Genomic DNA, 18,235 nt, shown 5'->3' on the forward strand with positions numbered 1-18,235 from the left:
AGTTGCTATCGTTATCATAGTAGAAACATCATGTATAATCTATGTAAACCCTTATCCACATTGGATGAAGCTTATGTGTTCGATCATTTAAGCTAAGACAATAGTAATCTTATGCGCTGATGATTGTTAAGTTCAGTACAAACAATAAAATTTTGATAGACTTAGAATTTCTTTTGTTTTTAGTAGAACTCATGCATTAGTTGTTAGTGATGTACCCTAGAGTCATTTAATCTGAATAGTTTATTGAAAGTGATGCAAGCTTTGATTAATAGTTGAAATATATGAAAACAAATTGAAATATATGAGGACCAAAGTTAATTGCTTGGGTAGTCGCTTGGTCCATTCCCTTGGCAATGGGAGGGTCCATCACCGGGGTCCGTGTGGGCTATTGGGCAATTATCGTATGAATTTATAATATAGCATATCTCTATCATGCATTATATCACTATGGTATGATTTGATAACTGTAAATAAGGAATACCTGTCCATGAAGAGTGAAATTGGTAACTACTGCCTTGATGTGGCGTGGCGTATAGAAAATTATCACCAATTTTCTAGTAGGATATCTTAAAGCTTTAGAAAGAAAGCAAAGGGCATCATTTTGAGAGTCAAGTTGCCTTTGTTTGATAGATTCCTCTATTTTTATTGTTTTTGGCTGCTTGTTGATGTGCTAATGCCAAAAAGCAATACATTTGATTATATAATTCTTGTTCTATGAAAAGTACAATTATATGATGTATGTAATGTAATACTAGGTATTATTTGGTGTTATATAAGGATATTTGTAGGGTCACCTCTTTTTTCATCCTCTTAGATGGCATGCCTAAAGTTTTATGCAGATTTGGGAGAATTTTGGGCGTGATTTTTTTTTTTAAAAATCCAGAGTTAGGAGAATTTTGGGCATCATTTTTTTTTAAAAAAAATTATAGTCAGATTTGTTCATATTTTGGGGTTGGTAGAAACTATAAGTACAATGTGTGATGTAGCCCCGAGCATCTTCATGGCAAAGCATGAATACTTATTTCTATATGCATATGACTTTTGTCTATTTGTAACTTTTTGGTTTGAAGAAGTGCTTCCTAGTCATCTTCAGGTTAGAATGCAAAATTAGAGAAACTTCTGCTTAAATTACATAATGAAAATTGCATTGCAAGGAGCATTGAAGAATATTGCGGAGATGTTTTTTACAGAATATTGGGGAGGTTAAGCGGAACTTAATTTTTGCAATTATGATGTTGTCTGCTTATTGCTTCTTTATATGCAGATTTCCTTGGGAAGGGTAGGTAGCCTTAAGAAAATTAAGGAAAAATAAAAACTCTCTACCAAAGTTTCAAATCCTGGTCCAAGACCTTGTATCAGTTGGGGAGAGGGTCTGTACATTTCAAGTTCTGTATCATACCGGCACTTTGAATGGCATAGCATTTTGATAATTCATTGGGATGCTAGTTTTGTTGCTTTTTAATTTTTGCCTCTTGTTGTGTTAATGGTTGTTTAGAGGCTTTTTATGGTTTGTTTATGTCATAATTTTTGATTAAGGGAAGTCTTTTGATGTCATAGGTGAGTTCATGGTGCCGATGCTAGTAGAATCGGAACCATGTTTGTTTTGTTTGTTTGCTCAGATGAAATGAGAAAAGCCAAAAAGGGCGAAAGAGTGGAATAGAGGGAGAGAAAAGGTATACCCAGCTTCTCCTGCTTAGATCAAGCCTCCTTTAAATCCAAATCTAAAAATTATAACCCCCACCACATTTTTTTTTAATTTATGAAAATTAAAAAAAACTTGATATTGGTGCCATAAGCCCCCTATTACTTAAAAAACATACCTTGATAGTAAATGATGGCATAAACAAGTGTTAAAAAGGCTCTAAACAACCATTACAAATAATGAATAAGAGAAAAAAAAAAGAAAAAATGGCATCTTAATGAAATATTGGGATATTAGTCTGTCCATGTGTTGGTTCATTGGATATTAGTTGTCCTGATCACTATCCTGATTCCTACTGGCTGGTACCAACTAGGACAAATTGATTTTTCATGTATCAGCTGGACCCGTCCTAGGACTTGGTATTTCACTCCAATCTGGGAGACTAGGAAATACTAGCTCCTCAAACCTTGCTCTCCATGATGGAAAGTGATAAATGGTCGATATTAACTTTTCTCATCGGGGATGAAGTTTTAAGCCTTATTGGCATTGGAAAAGTACAAGCATAGATTCCTTAAAACACTAGATATAGAATCCTTTGGAGATTGGATTTACTTGAGTGGGTTAAATTTTGAGTGCATATCATTAGGGAGATGGATTTCATTACATTATGCCTGTTAAATGGGCTTTGACTATTCAAAAAGCAGAATCTTAGTGGTGAAGATGTCCTAAGTGTGAAGGCCAACTTAGAATGGTGGCATGAGTGAGAGATTATGGTGAAAGTACTTGTTTGATGGTTGGTTCTTTTAAGAGGTTTTCGTCAGATAATTCAGGTTGTAATAACAATGGATGTGATGAATTAACAAAAGGTATGATTTCATGCCTACTGCTATAAAGTAATGTCATGGACTGAGTGCATGAGGCCAGAAAAATTTAAGAGATGCAGAGAAGAGGTGGATTACAGGTTAGGTGACTTCTTTAAAGATGGAAATGCTTTGGTTTCTCAAATTGCCTCCTGTGAAATCAATTTAAAAAGATATGAGGAATTCTCCTTTTTTTTTTTTTTTTTTGTAATTTGATGGAACATATAATGCCTTCCAATTCTCCTTGGCAAGTGAGATTTATTTTCAAAAAAGCTTAAATTGGTATTGGATTCTTGATACATGAGCTGAACTGAAGTTTAGGATTATAGGTTGGTTCATCTTTTAGTTACTCGGAGGGACACAACTAAAATGTGTTCTCACTTACTGTGCAATTATGTGATAAGCAAGTTGGGAAGGATTTGCGGGTAGTTCCTTCATTATTTTGTTCTTGTCTTACTTTGCTTATTAGATCAGTATTGGGGGAGATTTGTTTGCCTTCATTCTTGTTGACGTATCCATTTTATGAACTTTCAATTTCCAAAGAGAAAAGCTGGTAGTAGTTAATTTTTTTATTTTTTTTATTTTTTTTTCTATTGATTGTCATAAAGGCAGATTCTTTTGTTATACAACTATGATATTTGAAATATTGGATGGTGAAATTGGGATCTACTCTTTGCTGGAGACAGAAGGACATGTTGATATAATGTCTGAGTTGCATATTTAATATAATTCCATTGCACTAAATGAAACAACATGTTCAAGTTTGTTGTCAAGGAAAAGATGTCCATCAAATCATGGAACACCGTACTGGGTCTAATTGCTTGGTATACAATGTACCGTACCGATCTCATGCTGATACAGTATCTCGTACCGTACTGATATTTGATTTGGCATCTTGTAGACTTGTACTGTACCGAATAGTATCCCAATACTGTAATAGGATGCTACCGGTATGGGGTCCAGTATCGAGATGGCGAATCTTGAATCAAATTATTGATACATGGTGCGGTCTATTAGGTGCATTTGCAGTCTCTCTATGGAACTAGCAAACATGCACATGCTGTAGTTTTTGAGTCCTAATATCATCTTTTGATTATTTCTATGATGCTGATCTTGATCGAGGTTTGATGTTTCTGCCGAAATTGGTCTGTTTCAGCAGATACTGGTTTGAAGTTGAATGAAAGTGGTATTTTTTTAATCTTTCATTTGTTTTAGCAGATATATATTCTTGATACTTTTCTAATATCTTTCTAAATTTTGTTGAATTATTTGATATCGTATTTATCTAATGCTGTAATGATCTAAATTGTATTATTTTTGTCTATGCTTTGTTATTATAATGTGCAAGATGCAATCTTAATGTTGGTCTTTACTAGTTAGAAAGTGACGTGTGTTTTTGTGCTTCTTTTTATATTTAATTAATTTTTCTTCTATCTTCTTTTAGAATAAAATTATATATTAAAACAAAATGCTGAAATAAAATTGGTTCTTATTTGGTGAGTCTTTTCTTGGTTATATGGATCATGGATTGTTAAAATGGATTATAATGAAAAATGGTCTAATAGTCTCTTCCTTGCTTGGATGATTTTTAAAGTAGAAAAAATGAAGTATGCTTCGAGAAAAGTTTAGTTAAATGTAAAAAATAGAGAAAATATTAGAAATCATAAATAAAAGATAAAAGTTTAGGAAACTTATAAAAATTGGATAAAGTGTGCAATGATTATTGAAATTAGAAAAAAATATAATATTTTAATGCATTAAGCTTTAAAATGATCTAGTTTTGACCTGAAACTACTCAAACTACACAAATCACCCAAACCATGATCTTGAATAACTCAAAATACATGAAATGATGAAATAACTGGATTATTTCTTAATTTTTCCTTTTTTTTGGATTTTTCTTGAATTTTTTTGATCGAAACTTTAAAACTCAGAGCGAAACTGTTGAAATTGCTACCATTGCTGGAAACAAAATTCTACCTAGCAAACTGAAATTGAAACTGAAACCGAGTTTAAAGACCTTGATCTTGATGTGCTCTCATGCCTGTGTGCGTTTTCATTACATAAATGTCGTGATATTTGGATTTTGAATACAGGTTGTGTTTGAGGCTTTGTGCTAGCATGCAACACCTATTTCTGGTTTGAGTCATCTGTACCACAGTTTAAACTTTTTTTGTTTGAAAGTTGAGATCTTCTTTGATGTTACTCTAGTGAAATAACTGGTGAAAAACTATTCTGGTTGTATTGCTATAGTTGTTGATATGTTTTAGGTTCTCATTTCTCAATGAGAATCTATATCTCACCAGCCCATATAGCTAGCTCTGATACAGTATTCTTAGGTCATGCGTTAAGGTTTGCTGGTCATTTTAGTCCTTAATCTGTATCATACATAATTTTGTTGATTATAACCAAACAATGCATGTCTATTTAACTGTTTCTTGTCAGACTTTGTCTAATAATATTTTTACTCAAGAGTGAAAATTTTGTATGCAGGCTTAAGGAATCTCTAGGTTCATCTTGCAAGCTTGCTTATTTCCTGGTCATATGAAGGAAGCATTTCAAATGATTAATCTGCTGTTTAGTATAGTGGGGGTGAGTATGTTGTTCTATTTTAAATATCATGGTTATGAAGCATATAAATTAACCTTTACTGCTGCAACATTAGCTGGTGGCATCATTGTTGTGATACTGTTTGAAGCAATTTTTATCTGTCTAACACTTTCTCTTTGTGTCCTTCTATGAAATATCATTTAGAAAATGTTGTTTGATGCCTTTTGAATTATGCTTAGTTATCTGTTACACTCTTATGAGCTATTTTCAACCCTTTCTGTTGGTGTTGTAGATGCTTAAGCCAGATTCTACAAAAAGAAGAAAATTTCTATCTTGTTTGCATGAGAAACTAGTTTTCAGTATCGATTCTTTTTGATAAGAGGATTGCCAACTTCAAAGTGGTGTTATTATCCTACAGGAGAACCATTGTAGTTCATTTTTACATTAAGTGCTTCTTATATTAGCATATGCACTAATGTATAGTAGTTTTTCCTCATGTAACACAAAATATTCTACTTGAACTCTGCTCGCCCAACCTAGATTCCTCCATTTAAGTCTCCGAAAAGAAATACAAATAAACTACATGCATATTAAGATTACATTACTTGCATTGGCTATTTTGATTCTCTCTCTAAATTATTTTTAAAGAGAGGTCTTGGAAGACAGCACTCTGTTATATGGCCATTAACCTTGCTTGGCTGGGGCTGCCCCTTTTTTTTGTTGGCTAGATTTTACCAGATTTTGGGGTCATCTGTGGTTCATGGAAGAGAGACCAACCGCATCATTGCCCATCCTTGCAACTTCGGCTCTTCTGCCTTCGTCTATTTTCGACCTATGGCAACGAGCTTTAGGAGATGTAGTTGTTCCGATGTCCTTGTTGCCCCAGAGCAATAGGTCAATTTTGGTGTTTTGTATCTTTGGGTTGAGGACACGGGATCCCAGTTCTAGTGATAACTATTTTCTTGTCTTTGTCTTCAATGCGGTTGGCAAGGAGGACCGTAGCATCCTGTAGTGTCTTGAGGTGCAGGACATCAAGGAGGACTGTGGTGTCATGTAGTGTCTCAAATGCACGATGATGACATCCGCCACTTATGGGTTTATTTTGATTCTACTTTCTTTCAGTTGCCCTTTATGTGTTGGCTGAGCTTTTTATATTGGATGGGCCTTTGTGGGTCATCTGATTTGTTGTAGTATGTTCTGCCTGGCCTGGAAGCTGGGTCAGCAGGCCCACCCCTACTAGCTACTTGGCCAGATGAGGCTGAGGCAGCGAGGAAGCCTGAATTTGTACCATATGCCTGTCTGGTTGGTCTCTCACATGAAACAAAGAATAACATGAGTTGGTATTTTGGCAACATATGTTGCCTGGTCAATAGAATAGCTCCAGCATGGTATTCCATATCGACTCGAACCGGTCGATACACTCCATACCATATCGTACCGGCGAAAATCAGTTCAGTTCAGACTGGATTTTCAAAAAATGGCCTGAACTGGACCGAACTTGTCGGTTCGATATTGGCCCAAACACCCGATACCGAGCGATTTGGTCCGATTCGGTCCGATTTTCTTTTTCTTTTTTTCTTTTGTGCTGTTGGGTGGGATGTTGTTTTGATATTTTATATCCGATACGGTATGGTACGGTATGGTACCGTATCGGTTGGCAACTGGCATGGGTTTCAGTATCGAATCTGTGAATCTTGAGCTCCAGTATATGATTGAACTCATTTAAGTGGAAGACCTACTCTGATTACCTTGTCGTTGCAACCCATGATTGTGTTGGCAGTAGGCTCATCTACAACAAAACTATACAAGGTTTGAGAAAACAAATTTGGACTATCTATAGCAGAATCTTTGCTGGTGTGCTGAGACTTTGTTGCAATTACAACCTTCTCTTAACATACCCCCGCCTCTCAGTGCTGCGTGGAAGATAAGGATCTACAAGATTTAAACAAACAAAAATTCAATTGAGATCTGAAGTTAGGCATGAATTTTGAAACTTCTGAATTTTTCTTTTCAATTGCTGGTTCTGATGTGATCTCAGATTTTTTTATCAGCAAAAATGCTGCTGCTAGGCAGCAATATATAAGCAAGAAGCTGAACACAGTGTAGAAGAGAGTGAAAAGAAGAGTAAATGTGGTCTCAAAATAAATACCTGATACTGAATTAATCCTAAACAATCAACTAAATTCGGATCATATTTGTCTCCTAAATAAGTAATCAACCAACTAAAGACAGCCGACTTAATCATAATAAAGAATTTGAGTGAGAACAGGACTCCAAATACCCCTAGAAAAATGACTCAAAAGATAATGCAAAAGTAATGTGAAAAAAATAAAATAAATTTATCCATCTGAATGAGATTTCAATTGCGTCAATGCTGTACATTATCATGCCCATGTGATCTTTGAACAATGTTCATGCATCCAATCCATCGTTGAATCATCAAGAGTTGATCTCCAATCCTGCTCCTTGCAATAATATATGTCTGCTATTTGTCTTGACATGCCATGATCTTACTCCTAATGGTTTTGATCAATCAATGAACTTCATCTTGCACAAATCTTGAAAGCTGTCGAGACAAGGATCACTTCAGCACATGATGTCAACTATGTATATTGAAGGGATGTTGGTATTCGCTTCAAAATTTGAATCCCTTTACTTGTTCAAAGGTTGGCTTGTTTGCTAGTTCTAGTTCATGTCCCATTGATTGTATGTCATCTTTCTGAGCTAGCATGTCCTTGATCTGGAGATCTCTAGATGACTTCAACTCTCTGGTCTTTGTTTTTGTTCTTGGTCTTTGTAAGAGGTGGATTTTTGTTGATCAAAATCAGATGAGTGGACTCTGGTGAATCATTAGAAAATATTCATGTAGATCCTTCATCTTCGTTTGATGATTGCCTCTTGATTAACCACCTCGTAGGCAATCCTCTTTATGAAGTCCTCCATCTTTATTCTAAATCTGCTCTATCAGCCCTCACATGCTCAGGCCTTTGTTACGGTTTAGAAGATTTAACATGAACATGGGGATTTGATGGAAACCTCACTACTTTCTAGACTAACCACCTAAAATAGCACTTTCCAGCCTTTGTTTGGTTACTACAACAACAATGTGAAAGTGCTTGGACATGTCACAATGAAGCCCCTAGCCGCTTGTCAGGTGAAATGGAAATAGTTAATGCACTCCCTTTCATGCATTGAAGTTGGTACAAGCAGAATGCATCTATAGGAAAGATTGGTGTTTATCAATTATTGAAAAAAAAAACATTCAACTTAATTTTCAAGTCACGTTCCTAGGCAAGGTGAGTATACTTGGGTTTCATGCATTCTACCGCCTAAAATTGCCTTGGAAAGTAATTTGATGCCGGTCTTAGAAAGTTGGCAATTCATTAATAACCGGTTATAGATAGCCTTATATTCCTTCTGTTGAGCTTTCTTTGTGTTCCATGTCTGTTCCTATTTGATGGAAAAGAGGCTCGATGGGATAATGATTCTCATACAACAAAGATAGGTTGAAGTAGGGCTTGAAAAGAAAATCACCATTATTTGCTAAATATCATATAAGCACAAGTCTCTTAGGTTGCGTCTGGTAGCTGGCAATCTATTTAGATTGCTGGTAATTTAACATGGGGCCCACCACATTACTGCGTTTGGTATGTGTTTTATTGGCAATCCAGATTGCCTCTTAGGAGGTAATCTGGATTACCTTGGGGAGAGGTGGCTATCCAGATTACCACATATTTGATAATCTTGCAATATTTTTTTTTGGACAAAAATATCCTCAAAAAAATTTCATGATTTTTTTCTCACAATGGGCAGCGAAAGGAGAGGGGGGCCAAAACCGACGCCCTCCTCTACAATCTGACCGACGGCAGTTGGAAACCAGCTGATCGGCGGGCCGCTATTGTAGCCCTCATCAAGGGGCTGCGAGGGCAGTGCAAGTGGCCAGCCGTTCAATAAGAAAAGGAGCACGGGGGTGGAGCCCTCACCAAGGGGTTGCGGGGGTAGCACGAGCGGCCGGTGGGCGGTGCGAGAGGCCAGGGCGCAGCATGGGGGGCCGCGGGGGAACGGTGGTGCGGGTGAGGGCGGTGGCGCGAGTGGGTGAAGGCGGCGGCGCGGGTGGCTGTGGAGGGTGGGTTCACCGGGGGGCCAGGGGATGGTGCAGAGGGTTGCGCGGACAACCAGGGGGTCGGGCGCAGTGCCAGAGATGCGACTGCCGGGGGGTTGGGGGCGGAGCAGCCGAGGGTGTGGGGGTTGTGGCGTGCGGGGGAAGGAGAAGGAAGAAAAAGATAAAAAAATAAAAAAATAATAATATAATATATTATATTATAATATATTATATATTTTTGTTCTTTTATTCTGAAAAATTGAAAATTTTGTGTACGGGGTGTGATTTTTAATAAATTTGATTTTAGGATATTTTAAAAATTTGATGTTACAATATTCGTAACCTGATTGTCATACCAAACATGCCAATCAAGATTCCCAGTAATTTTACTGCAACATTACCTACGTATACCAAACACAGTAATTAACATTACTAGCAATCTATCCAGATTGCAGATAATCCAGATTATCAAGTAATCTAAATTAAAATTGCCTGGCAATGCATCAAACGCAACCTTAGGTCAATTAATCGAAAGACTTAGATTGAGCTTAGGCCGTAACTACCAGGAACCAGCCCATCAATGTGGATATTGTAGACTGTTGTTGCAGATGTTTCTCCCAGCAAGCGACGTTTGTTATTTTTATCTCTTCCTCAAAATATGTTAACCAATAGCTCATTGGCTGTATCTGGTGGAGAGAGTTTTAAGCAATGCAAAAAGCTGATCAGTTACTGTGAAAGCAATTAAAGATCAGTAACTTTTCTGGTGAGTTTTCTTACATTTCCTTTAGCAACAAGATTTATTATAATCATCAGCTGCAATCATCTAAGAGTATGTGGCTTGGTAAAAGGGAACAATTGTTATTACATCTGCACTGTTACCTCTTGTCTGGTCTTATAACTGTCTGTATTACATTTTTCAAATGAGAAACCAAATAAACAACCACTAGAAGAAGTGGGCATGAACCATATATGTGGCTGCAGCATCATCAGATTCCTCTCTAAGTCACATTATGATCCCTGCCAACACATTTGCTGCACAGTGACATGGACATGGGTGTTGGAGCGAAATCTGGAACCTATGGTGAGGGGTGGTTACCTGGCATGCATGCATATGTTTTTCTGTATTGGCAAATGTAAGTTTAATAGACATGCAGATTTTAATGTATGAGCATCTTTACCTCTTGAACTAATCTTCCACTTTGTCTTCTCAGTCATGTATTTCAAAGCTTTTGTCCATCATGAAATGGTTGTCTGTGACTATGACTCAACATATTAGATATATGGACTTTTTGTCCCCCCAGCATCACAGATATAGGTATGAGTTATTAGTGGTGGTAACAAAGACTTGTCTTTGACCAATTCACAGCTTTCTACCAAATTGACTGCTTTTCTGTGAGCCTAATTAATAGTGTTTTTTGCACTATAACGAAGGATCCTCTCCATGTACCTTCTTCTGCTAATAAAATAGCTACTGCAAAATTTATAGTTATATGGATGAATGTACTGAAGACACATTATTGGAGTGAAATATTTGTCCAGCATCTATGTTTATTAATGTTCTTTTTCCTGATCTTGCTATTTATGATTGGCATTGTTCAGTTTGAATCTCCATCATCACCCTGTTGGCTTTCTGTTATGTGCAATTTTATTTCCATGTTTTTTCTCAAGAAATGGGGCTGAGGAAACAATGATTTTTCTCTTGCAGTAATAAACTAACCACTTCTGGTCCAACTTCACCCGACACGACAGCATGGCTCAACAGAATCAAGAAATCATCCCTGTTGATCCAGCAAGCTTTCCTTTGAGGCGCAAGCGTGGTCGTCCTCGAAAGTATGATGGTCCTGGAAATGAACAACATAGGAGAAGCCGACAGTCTCATCAAGCTAATGCAATGCAAGCTATTCCAACACAGGCTTCTTCAACACATGCTAATCCAATTGCCAGTTCCAGTCGTGGGCCTCATGGCCTTGTAGGTCAGAAAGTCTCTGGTATTCTGGAGGGGACATTTGATGCTGGATATCATCTCACTGTCCGAGTGGGTGAGACTGGACCTGTCTTCAGGGGTTTGGTGTTTGATCCACGCCGAGCTGTTCCTCTTACAGAGGAGAATGATATCGCACCATTTCTTCCAATGTCAAGAAGCAATGAGATCCTACAGCCAGTGCCCCAAGCACCGTCACAGGCACCAGTTTCAACACCAATCCTTCCTGTATCGAAAACAGTTACAGGCGCACCGCCTCTTCAGATAAGAGAACATGCTACTCCTTCCCCATCTGTAAACCATTTGCTCGAATCTTCCAGGCTTCCTCAGACTGCTCCAGGTACAAAGGAATTAGTGAAGAGCAATGCCAACCAGCTCCCTCAGGATGTTCGCCCTGCTTTACAAACTGATTTAAAAAACATACTTCTGGATACATTGTTCAGGAAAAAGGCAAACAATGACCCCCCAAAATCTGAACTTGCTGCGCCTCAGCAGGCTTTCCCGAGAAGTATGCAAACAGGACCATCACCAGGATCATCTCATGTTATGAACGAGACCATGCCAGCAACCATCGAAGCTTCTTCTGGAGATGAAACTGAAAGGTTGGTTGAGGTAACAAGAGGATACGGAAGTTCAAACCAAACTGAAGGATCATCAGGTAACATTAGCAGGATTGAACAATCTGATGAGACCTTGACAGGCAGTGAGACAAGTGGTGGAAAGCTAAATTATACCGGCCAGGCACTACAGTCTGATAAGACTTTGATGGACAGTGAGACAGGTGGTGGCAACTCAGATATTGCTTGCCAGGCACTGCTATCTGATAAGAATTTGATGGGCAACAAGATAGGTGGAGAGATGGATTCGGCAGGTGAGGTGCTGCAACTTAGTACACAAGTATCTGAAGACAGACAGCTGCCTGAGGAATTGCAAAACAAGACGGACCAACAAAATCTCTCAGTTCCAGCTGCCGAAGTGGCAGCATCCCAGGTTCAGACTGGGGTATAGAAGCTTCTAATCAAGTAACATCTGCCATATGGGCAATGGCAATTGACTGCCTTATAGTAGTTCTGCCTAGGTTAAACAAATCCTTGTAGTTTCTTTTCTTCCCCTTCTTTTGGCTATGGTTGTTGACAAGGTTTTACAGTGCATTCAAATAATTTAAGGATGATGTGAACAGGGACTTGAACAATGGCGAGGACCTCCAATATGCCAGAATGTGTGTTTATTATATACTTTATCTACCTAATGTATCACCCCTATATCATAGTTTATCATGAACATTTTAATGTTCCAGAGATCGAATCATAAAATAGGCTTGCTTGATGAACGGTTTGAATGACTAGCCTGTATGGTTTATGGCTTATATATTGAACATGGTATGACCTCTTGAATATTTAAGTTTTCTCAGAGGTTATTGTCATACTCAATCCAGTGTAGTTGCAAGTTAAGCTATGCTCTAATATTCAATCCTATCGGTGCTTCTAAGTCGTGGCTTTTGTGTTTGGCCAGCTGCCTAGCTGATATGCAATATGGACGGATGCAAGAACAGCGTAAGTAAGACAACACTGGTATCCATTACCTGATTTGCTCATAGCTTTCTTATTCAGATTATTGTAATACTGCAAAATATTTCCCTCCATTACCTGCATTCTTTGTCATACTGGTTTATCTTTATTTGCTTCTTGAGGCTAATGAAGGTGGAAGAAAAAATCTTATTATGCTGTAAATTGATATTTTGAGATGAAGAAAAGATGTTTCATGGAGAAGTGCCATTTTCCTTGAACTTGTGAGTAAATTATCATGGTTGCAAAGTGATTTACAGCTATCTTCAAATTTTGTGGCCTATGGTATTGCATTTGGTTGCATTGGTGTTAATGGAATCATCAAAATAGATTAGCATGTGGTGGCTCTTATATTCGAAGTTTTTATGCTTCTTCCATATTTCTGACCTCTCTATAATGAAGTATGTCTAGTATGTAACTCTTATATTCTGTATCTGCAACAATTTTTGTTGTCTGTGTGGTAAATTTTGTAACACCTTTTGGAAGGAGACTGTATACTGAACCCATCAGGTGCAAATTAGATTCTACCTTTACCTTTTCTCTGTAAGTCTTACAGTAGGCATTTTTTTTTTAATATCATTTCTGCAGCTTCTTTTCAGACTGCTACTGGAACTCAGTCCGAGAATGATCCAAATAATACAACTGTGCGTACTTTTTGCTTCTTTCTTTTTAATTATTAATGTGATAACAGTGACTTATTCCCTGTATTCTGATAAGGTGCCATGCTGAGTGCAGATTTTTGTTGGTGGGCTTGATTCAAATGTTACTGAAGAAGTTTTGCGGCAGGTTTTTAGCCCATATGGTGAGTTGGTCCATGTAAAGATACCTGTTGGCAAGCATTGCGGGTTCGTCCAATTCGCTAACAGGTTTGCAATATTCAAATTGTACCTAACTTTATGCTAGAAATATCAGAACTACCTTTTTTTACATTTTCATATATTCTATGATGCTTTTCAGGGCATGTGCGGAGGAGGCGTTGCTAATGCTGCAGGGAACCCAGTTGGGGGGACAAAATATACGGCTTTCATGGGGTCGAAGCCCTACTAACAAACAGGTTAAGTGCTACTCACCTCCAAGCATATTTCTTTCTTTTGGTTCCAGTGAGTCTAACAGGTTTTAAAACATGTCTTGTGGATGTTTTCAGCCACAACCGGACCCCAACCAATGGAATGGTAGCTATTATGGCTATGGGCAAGGCTATGAAGCGTACAGTTATGCCCAACCACCACAAGATCCTAACATGTATGCTTATGGAACCTATCCAGGCTACGGGAACTATCAGCAACAACAGGTAACAATGCTCCTTGCCGCCTACTTTCCTGACCTGTTTTCAGATGGCTATATTTTGAATGTTTTTTTAATGCGTATTGTCTTTTCCTGCTTGATACTTGTGTGATGCCTTATCTGGATTTCTATCAAGTATGCATGCACCCACTTTAGATTGTCCTTCACATTCATGCACCGCACGCACATGCATGCCCCATGTGCAGCAGCACACCCATTTCAGAATCATGGTTTAATGCTTCCTATGCATAAATTGATGAGGAATGCTATCTCAATGTTCTGGAATTGCATTTCATGATATTTAGGAACTCAATTTCTGTATTCCCTCCCAGAATTTTTCCAACAGTGATGCGTGTATGATAGTACTTGCGCTATGTTTGGTTCGTAGGAATCAAAAAAATCAGAATGGTTATTGGAAGTTGGAGATCGGAACTGCAATTCCTATTCTGTTATTTAGACAGGAAATGAAGAGGTGCATGGAGAAGGAATGCTATTTTCTGGATAATGTCATTCACTAACGAACAAAACCAAATTGACAGCCGTTATAATTCTTAAAGGGGCACCATATACATACATACATACATATGTATGTATGTATGTATATATGCGTATGTATATATATGTATGTATGTGTGGGTGCGCGCGCGCGTGTAGATATGCATATATGTATATATATATATATATTAGGGAACTTCTAACCAACAGGGACTATAAAGTTTTAATGATTTGTTATTTTACATTTTCACATATTGTCCTTATTCTGTTATTTTATATATAATACATCTATTCTTTATTGCATCCTTGTCTATATGATTTTTTTTTTTTTTTGTTGTGGTGGGGGGCGGGGGGGGGGGGGGGGGGGCGCACATGTTGGAGCTAACCAATCTATATATTCGGACTGTGCAGTGAACTTCAGAGACATGAAGCTGAGTTCTGGTCTCGATGGTAGCAATCGGATAGGCTTGTTATTCTACCCCGCTGTTTGGTATTCTCAGTTTATGAGGATTCTCATATACGAATGCAACCGATTCTACTCTTTGTCCAAATCCCTAGGAGATTTGGTTCCTTTGTTTCAGTTTTCAACTTTGTAATTCTGGCTGAACCTCTGGGGGCTTTAGTTAGTGGAATGACCATGTATTCAGTGTTGTGATGGCTGTTTTGTTGAAGTTTAGATTGAAACATATGTTATGCTGTGTATGACCATTTCGTATCTTGAAGTTTGATATAGAATTTGTGTGATGTTTAGTTTGAGTGGTGCCTGCCAGCTTCTGCTTGCCTACCTTGGATATGTTACTGCCTTTTTTTTTTTTCCCTTGTTTGTAGGTTCTCTCTCTCCCTCCTCTCTGGATGGTTGAATGTTGATAGATAGGTAGGTGGTGGAAGGCGAGAGAAAATAGGGTAATCTCTCCCTTTCTTTTGTTTGAAATTTAAGACTATTCTGTGTGTGTGTGTGTGTGTGTGTGTGTCTTTTGGCTATATTTAGCGAAGGGCCGGTGGAAGGCGAGAGAAATTGGGTTCTGGCCTTTGCTGCAAAACCAGTAAAAATGACTTTCTTGTAACAGGATGTAGATGGTTGCTTTTGCAAAACATCCTTTGGAATTGGACGTGCAATTTGCAACTTTTTTTATCCTCTCTAGCTAATCCTTTTTCTCCTGCAGATGGAGCTTTAAAGAAATTGTCCTAAACCCTAAACCCTTGGATTTAAACTATGCGGTCTTCAATGTTACAAATCTGGCTTTCAATTAAATAATCAGTTTTGAGCAAGTTTGCTTGTGAGTTCCTTTCAATTTTCCAGTCAACAGGTTTTCACTTTTCCTGATCTTATTGGATTAGAGGATTAACTAATCCTAAAGGTGCTCGAATAAAGTCCAGCTTTGCGACTGATATTCCATTTCAACAAGCATATGCTAAGATATGTTATAGTTCACTAAGCAAGGACCGAGCAATAGCCTTGACATGGATAATATTTCCAAAGTGATGCAAAGTGACATTTAACATCTATCAGTTGTCCATAAAAATATTCTATGTTAAATTTCAAATATTGGAAAAGATGAGAAATTACTGCTATCAAAAAATATGTTAAAGCCTGAAATAATCTCTAACACTAAACATGTAAGTACGAAAGGTAACAAATGAAAAGGCAATTACTAATTCTATAGTTTCAAGCTGATTCAAAGCCACCTCCGTGCCGGATTTGCCATTAATGCTTCTTCTCAGACCCGTAATTTAGAAGCTGAGAGTAGATCCAAAGCATGCATGAAGAACATTCTTGCACAAGTGACCAAAAGATAGCACTTCATACGGTCGATGGAAACTTACAGTTCAAATTTTACTTTTATTTTGATAAATTTCTAGTAGATGGCATTAAAATTATTTCATATTAATTTACTATATTATATTATATAATAACCACCATAGCTTCTTTTTTTTTTTTTAGGATACAAATAGACGGTCACATCATTCTAGTGCGAGAGCAGTTCAAAGAGTCGGAATACAAAATATCTTTCAGGATCTAAGGGCAAATGTCATCTGGACGCCAAGTCCAATCTCTATAATGCTTGGCAACAAAAGAAACCACTCAAGCCGCAACACTATTGGCCTATTAGTAAGTATACCAAATAGTCATCTTAGTGGAATAACGAAAAGAACCACCATGGCCTACTCTGCACCTTGTGTGTGAATGTATATATGTTGAAATTTTATAATAAATAGTATTTAAAATGTTTATACTCAATAATTACACTTTCAAGTTATTGTATAATTTATCAAGAGGAGAAGGAAAATCATTTTAATGCTGCACTTCTAGATTACTATATGATAATCTCCCCTTCTCTTTTTTACTATTTTTTTAAGTGTAAATTATTTTGATAGATTTCTATGCTGTTTTATCTTGAATTATCATTTTATCTTGCTTGCAAAAATAAAATGTGATTTCCCTAAATGGGATAGATTCCTGATAAAAGGGTTCAAGTTCTCTGAAACAAAACTATAGGATTTTAGAGAAAATAGTAGGAGATGGCTGGATACTAAAAAGTAAATCATCGATGATAATTAGATTGTTTTTTTTTTATTATTGTACATTCAAATGGATAACTATTATACAGCTATTAAGTGTCAATTAGAGAGTGTGTGATTATACTTCATTAACTATTATTTCATATTTGCTACATAGAGAAGTATATTACTTCTAACCATTATACTGTATTTTATTAAGAACTATTCAGTTTGGCATTAAGCAAGCATAAGATAAATGGATTCAAAAATATTTATATATATTGAAACTTATAAGATGGTTATCTAGGGATTATGCAAGAAATTGTCCAGCAATTATACTTCTTTATAGCTTTCTCTATATCTAGTGTCTTCTGCCTATAAACTTGATAATTGCGATGTAAAAACCTACATTAATTAGCATTATACTAATAAAATTATAATATAATATTTCTTTAATATATATTTTCTTAAATATAGGTTTGCTAATTTTAAATATATAAAAAATAGTTTTAAATTTATTCTCCTTGTTTAATATTTAGATATGAATTACATATATAAGTTCTTTTATAATATTGCACGTCAGTTTCTATTTTTAATATATTATTTAGTGAAAGATAATTGGTTTCTATCTCATATTTAAAATATTAGATTCATCACAATTTTTGCAATAAAACAATTATAACTCTTTTATATTATTATAATGTATGGTAATTTGTGAAGCAATGTAAGAGCTAATAAAGTTTGGATATCTTTGTGATACACGTAGAATGTTTGTACAGTGGGATCATACACAATTATTAGAAGCTGCGCCGGTGTACGCACCCAACCCGCCCCAGAGGCGGTCATTTGCTTGCGCGAGTCCGAGTTGCCGGGTCGTTGAGTTATCATGGACAAGGGAACTTTCGTTTGATATGTTGTACCATTTTGCAATTTTCGTTATGTTTTTTTGCCATTTATTGCTATTACTTCTTTGCGGTTATTGAAAGCGATTTGCGTATTCTTAGTCGGTGATTAGGGTCCAGATTTTCGTTTTATATTCCATTGGGTTTCTTTGTGGGTATCTTTGTCTGTTTGTGCTGCATAATGATTTTTTCTCGTAGGTCTTGCAGCGTTTTAATGCGATTTCAATTTTGTTCTCTGTTGCAGGGAAACTTAAATTTACTTGTTTCATTTTGATAACCTTCCATTTCTCGCACTTATTGTGCTATGTTTTCATATCTTGTATAGTGTAGTTCATTAATAATATTAACGTCGTAA

The 18,235-nt window shown here is 36.8% G+C and overlaps 2 protein-coding genes and 1 pseudogene across 6 annotated transcripts; 2 read left to right on the plus strand and 1 right to left on the minus strand.

Annotated features, from left to right (window-relative positions):
* LOC140851976 (uncharacterized) overlaps positions 1–18,235 on the minus strand; it is a 39,293-nt pseudogene that overhangs the window by 16,589 nt on the left and 4,469 nt on the right.
* Positions 4,616–12,465, plus strand: LOC140852110 (uncharacterized). Of its 5 annotated transcripts, XM_073244981.1 has the most exons (3): positions 9,425–9,917; positions 10,195–10,287; positions 10,904–12,465. In XM_073244981.1, the coding sequence occupies exons 2-3, from the start codon at positions 10,199–10,201 to the stop codon at positions 12,141–12,143; spliced, it is 1,329 nt and encodes a 442-aa protein (XP_073101082.1). In that variant the 5' UTR covers positions 9,425–9,917; positions 10,195–10,198; the 3' UTR covers positions 12,144–12,465. The 5 variants fall into 5 exon arrangements, with proteins under 5 accessions (XP_073101083.1, XP_073101084.1, XP_073101086.1 ...); XM_073244982.1 differs by lacking the exons at positions 9,425–9,917; positions 10,195–10,287 and adding an exon at positions 4,616–5,094 and having other exon boundaries at positions 10,917–12,431; XM_073244983.1 differs by lacking the exons at positions 9,425–9,917; positions 10,195–10,287 and adding an exon at positions 4,941–5,094 and having other exon boundaries at positions 10,860–12,431.
* Positions 12,646–15,235, plus strand: LOC105037055 (RNA-binding protein L). Its single transcript, XM_073244986.1, has 6 exons — positions 12,646–12,688; positions 13,289–13,344; positions 13,436–13,566; positions 13,658–13,754; positions 13,845–13,991; positions 14,891–15,235. Exons 1-6 carry the CDS (start codon positions 12,661–12,663, stop codon positions 14,891–14,893), a joined length of 462 nt encoding a protein of 153 aa, XP_073101087.1. The 5' UTR covers positions 12,646–12,660; the 3' UTR covers positions 14,894–15,235.

The sequence above is a fragment of the Elaeis guineensis genome, chromosome 10, assembly GCF_000442705.2.
Source record: "Elaeis guineensis isolate ETL-2024a chromosome 10, EG11, whole genome shotgun sequence".
In the NCBI taxonomy this organism is placed as follows: domain Eukaryota; kingdom Viridiplantae; phylum Streptophyta; class Magnoliopsida; order Arecales; family Arecaceae; genus Elaeis; species Elaeis guineensis.

Coding starts and splice junctions, on each gene's coding strand:
- LOC140852110 (XM_073244981.1), top strand. CDS start 10,199: ATGGACATGGGTGTTGGAGCGAAATCTGGAACCTATGGTGAGGGGTGG. Junction 10,288..10,903: donor GTTTTTCTGTATTGGCAAAT/GTAAGTTTAATA, acceptor CCGACACGACAG/CATGGCTCAACAGAATCAAG.
- LOC105037055 (XM_073244986.1), top strand. CDS start 12,661: ATGCAATATGGACGGATGCAAGAACAGC. Junction 12,689..13,288: donor TGGACGGATGCAAGAACAGC/GTAAGTAAGACA, acceptor TCATTTCTGCAG/CTTCTTTTCAGACTGCTACT. Junction 13,345..13,435: donor ATGATCCAAATAATACAACT/GTGCGTACTTTT, acceptor TGCTGAGTGCAG/ATTTTTGTTGGTGGGCTTGA.